This window comes from Nelumbo nucifera, chromosome 3 (genome assembly GCF_055504915.1).
Source record: "Nelumbo nucifera cultivar China Antique chromosome 3, China Antique-T2T, whole genome shotgun sequence".
Lineage (NCBI taxonomy): Eukaryota > Viridiplantae > Streptophyta > Magnoliopsida > Proteales > Nelumbonaceae > Nelumbo > Nelumbo nucifera.
In genome coordinates this window covers 12695813-12699718 of record NC_142651.1, presented here as the reverse complement: position 1 = coordinate 12699718, position 3906 = coordinate 12695813, and the positions used below count along the sequence as shown (strand labels likewise).

At 40.3% G+C, this 3906-nt stretch overlaps 1 protein-coding gene across 2 annotated transcripts; it reads left to right on the top strand.

Annotated features, from left to right (window-relative positions):
• Positions 1–492: 492 nt before the first annotated feature.
• On the top strand, positions 493–2633 carry CRR28 (Tetratricopeptide repeat (TPR)-like superfamily protein). Of its 2 annotated transcripts, XM_010257785.3 has the most exons (2): positions 493–855; positions 964–2633. In XM_010257785.3, exons 1-2 carry the CDS (start codon positions 674–676, stop codon positions 2489–2491), a joined length of 1710 nt encoding a protein of 569 aa, XP_010256087.1. In that variant the 5' UTR covers positions 493–673; the 3' UTR covers positions 2492–2633. The 2 variants fall into 2 exon arrangements, with proteins under 2 accessions (XP_010256087.1, XP_010256079.1); XM_010257777.2 differs by having other exon boundaries at positions 495–2633.
• The last annotated feature ends 1273 nt before the right edge of the window (positions 2634–3906 follow it).

Here is a 3906-nt window from a genome sequence, read left to right as displayed (position 1 = left end):
ATCTTTATGCAAAAGCTCAATGTGTCTTTTGACTGTCAAAAATTACTAGAAGATATTCCCAAAAAGACTTACCAAACAGCCCCATTATTGACTTGAATGTCGAAAATATAAGCGCATGATTTCACCAGAGGCTTTTCGATTCCCTTTTCTTTTGAAGGTCGAATCTTTGTCTGAAATAATCGCCCCCTTTCCATCTAATTTGGTGACATTTGGGTAAAGAGAGAGGCGGGAGGGGGAGACCATTATTAGGCTCAATTTGGAAGGAATATAAACACAAACTTGTAGATTGAAAAGCCTTGTATTTTATATTATTTTATATATATTTACACAATATATATTTGTATTTGTACTTCTTCCAAACAGAGCTAAGGGTATCGATTAGCTTTTTGAAAATTTAATTCACCATGCAACCTATTATAAGGTATACAAGCAAGGGACCGTGGTCAATTAACCGATTGATCAACTCAGCCCGGGAATTAACAAATGAAAACCTTTTTTTCTCGAAGAATGATGTTAAATTTTAACTGAACGATAAAAAAGAGGGACCTTGTAGCTAAAACGAATGTTTTAGGCCTTTACTTAGGGATATGCAAAATGTTGAGTACATTCTTCGTCTTCTTCTTATCTCGTTGTCTGTCCACAGGCATTTGCCCACCATATATCGTTGTTCGTTATGGTTCTGGCGCTGACAGCAAACCCTTCCTCTCATCTACTCACTGTCAACAACAGTAGCAGCAATCGATGCCACCATCTCCTGACCCTTGTAAGAGATTGCAAGAGCATTTCACAGCTCAAACAGATCCACGCTCAGACACTGCGGACTACTTCGGCCAGTCAGCCAGAGACACTCTTCTTGTACAGTCGAATTCTACATTTCTCTGCCTTCTCTGATATTGAATACGCATCTCGGTTTTTCGATCAAATTGAGAGCCCCAATTCATTCATATGGAATACACTTATCAGGGCATACGCGTGGAGCGTCGATCGTAAGGACCAGTCCATCCTACTCTATCGCAGAATGCTGGAGGAAGGACGTGTTGCACAGGACAAACATACCTTCCCATTTGTTCTCAAGGCCTGCGCGTTCTTGGTAGCTATATACGAAGGCAAACAGATACACGCTCAGATTTTGAAACTTGGGTTCGACTCTGATACCTACGTTAATAACAGTCTCATTCATTTCTATGCATCTTGTGGATGTTTGGATCTGGCTAGGAAGGTGTTCGAAAGAATGCATTCTAGAAGTTTGGTCTCGTGGAATGTTATAATAGATGGGTATGTTCAGTTTGGTGACTTCGTTACTGCCTTGCAACTATTTTCCGAGGTGCAGAGTTTGTATCAACCCGATGGCTATACAATGCAGAGTGTCATATGCGCTTGTGGTGGCTTGGGGGCTTTGTCTTTAGGGATGTGGGCTCATTTTTATGTGTTAAAAAATTTCAGTGACGATGTAGCTAACGATGTTTTAATGAATAATTCACTATTGGATATGTATTGCAAATGTGGGTGTTTAGACATGGCTCGTCAAGTCTTTGAGAGAATGCGCACACGAGACGTGACTTCTTGGAATTCTATGATTTTAGGATTCGCCATGCACGGGCGGGTGGAGGCGGCTCTAGAATCCTTTGCTTCCATGTGCAGGATGGGTAGGCTTATGCCCAATTCGATTACATTCGTCGGCGCTCTGAGTGCGTGTAATCATGGGGGTCTAGTGAGTGAGGGCCGCAGATACTTCAATTTGATGGTTAGTCAGTATGAGATTGAACCTCAATTAGAGCACTATGGGTGCATGGTTGATCTCCTCGCTCGTGCTGGGCTCATTGATGAAGCTCTGAAGCTTGTGTCAGAGATGCCCATGAAGCCTGACGTGGTAATCTGGAGGAGTCTTCTTGACGCTTGTTGTAAGAAAAATGCCAGCGTTGAGCTGAGTGAAGAAGTTGCCAATCGTTTGCTTGAATCAGAAGGTGGTATCTGCAGTGGAGTTTATGTGCTCTTGTCCAGAGTCTATGCTTCAGCAAACCGTTGGAATGAGGTTGGTTTGGTTCGAAAATTAATGAGTGAGAAGGGTATAATAAAGGAGCCCGGTTGCAGTTCAATAGAGATAGAAGGTCAGATTCATCAATTTCTAGCTGGAGACACATCACACTCCCATACCAAAGAGATCTACCGAGTGTTGAGTGTAATTGAAGAGAGGCTAGAGTTGCTGGGCTATGTGCCTGATTTATCACAAGCACCTATGGTTGATGAACTCCAAGATGGAAAAGAACATTCACTTCGCCTCCACAGTGAGAGGCTTGCCATAGCTTTTGGGCTACTTAAATCAAGACCAGGAGTGCCAATTCGCATTTTTAAAAATCTACGGGTCTGTAATGATTGTCACATGGTGACTAAATTGATTTCTAGAGCCTTCAATGTGGAGATTATTGTGAGAGATCGCATTCGGTTCCATCATTTCAAAGACGGTCTGTGCTCTTGCAAGGATTACTGGTGAAAGGTTCGAAATTTTCTGCACAGCTCACACTGGATGCATTGAGGTGTATGAATATGTTGGATATGTATATTTAACAGGCTTTGTTACGTATGACATCGGGAGGTTATAAAAATTCAACTGCAATGTTCTTTTGTATTGACAATCAGCCTTTTGCATTTATAAGTTTCAATTGATTGCTCCAGAAGTCCCTACTTGGTAAACACATTTGAGGTATTCTTTGGTCATACCTCGGGCTCAGGGGACCCTTTGAAAAGGCTGAAATGACTAATGTACTAAAACTAAACTGAATGACTCATTGCTTTGTTCTTTAGTGGATAAAATAAATCAACAATTAAATATTCAAGATATGATAATCAATCCAACTTCATCTTCAGCCATTGAGGAATTTGCACCCTCTTGAATAGCTTATTAGCTAAAAGATAAATCAATAAGTCATTCACTTTAGCCACGTCAGCTGTTATCAAATGGGCTCTTAATCCTCTACTGGCCAGTGAGGAGAGAATCCTTTGCTGGTCCAATGATACATGCCAACTTATTTAAATTCACCAGTAAAGGATCCTCTCCTCACTGGCCTGGAGAGGATTCGGAGCATATCAAATGGCCCTTGGCGATCACCTTGAGGGTGTTTGACATTGTTGCGTTTATTTTCCATGTGTTGCTTTGAGATAATTTTCCACATCAGATTTTTGCTAGCTCTAGTTCAGGCATCCTACAATTCCCTTAAGTGCTTCCTTGAATCTTGCCATGTAGCAGTTCTACAATACCCTAACCTGATGTATTTATGACCTTTTTGAAGGTCCAAATTAAGAGAACTCAGGAGAGAAAGAGAGAGTACATAAGTGAATTGCTAATTTACCAATATGGAAAGTGCACAACCCTTGTGAGGTGCCTTGTGAATTGGAGGCTCCTCTTATTTATTGTGATTGGTTGTTACAACATGCGGTCTATATGTGTTAGACAATTGGTGGATTTGGAACTTTCTAGACCTCTTTCTGAAATACTCTCGCATCTTCCAACTTGGACCTCTCTACAATCCCCAAACCATCCTACAAACCTCTTGATTGGTCAATATATCTCTATATATATTTTAGGCAATTATACACTATTCTAGACAACTCCACAAAATTGTAGAGAAAATGCTTGTAAATCAGATAGCTATGGCGTATGGTCTTTATTAATGCACCAAATATATTGTGTGCATGAGATAGAGGGAGATGAAGCACTGGACATTAGAGCCATAATTTTAAAGGCGTCAAGGTGATGCTAGGTGATAGGGGGCGCCTAGGCAATGAATTTTTTAAGTAAAAAACATATATATCTAAGGTAGTTCCCTAGGTTCCATAACCATATTTTCTTAATAATTATTCATAATTTTCATAAGAAAAATATAAACTTCATGTTTATAGAAAATCAAT

Excerpts from the sequence above, each read along its gene's own strand:
- CRR28 (XM_010257777.2), top strand. The coding sequence starts at position 674 with ATGGTTCTGGCGCTGACAGCAAACCCTTCCTCTCATCTACTCACTGTC.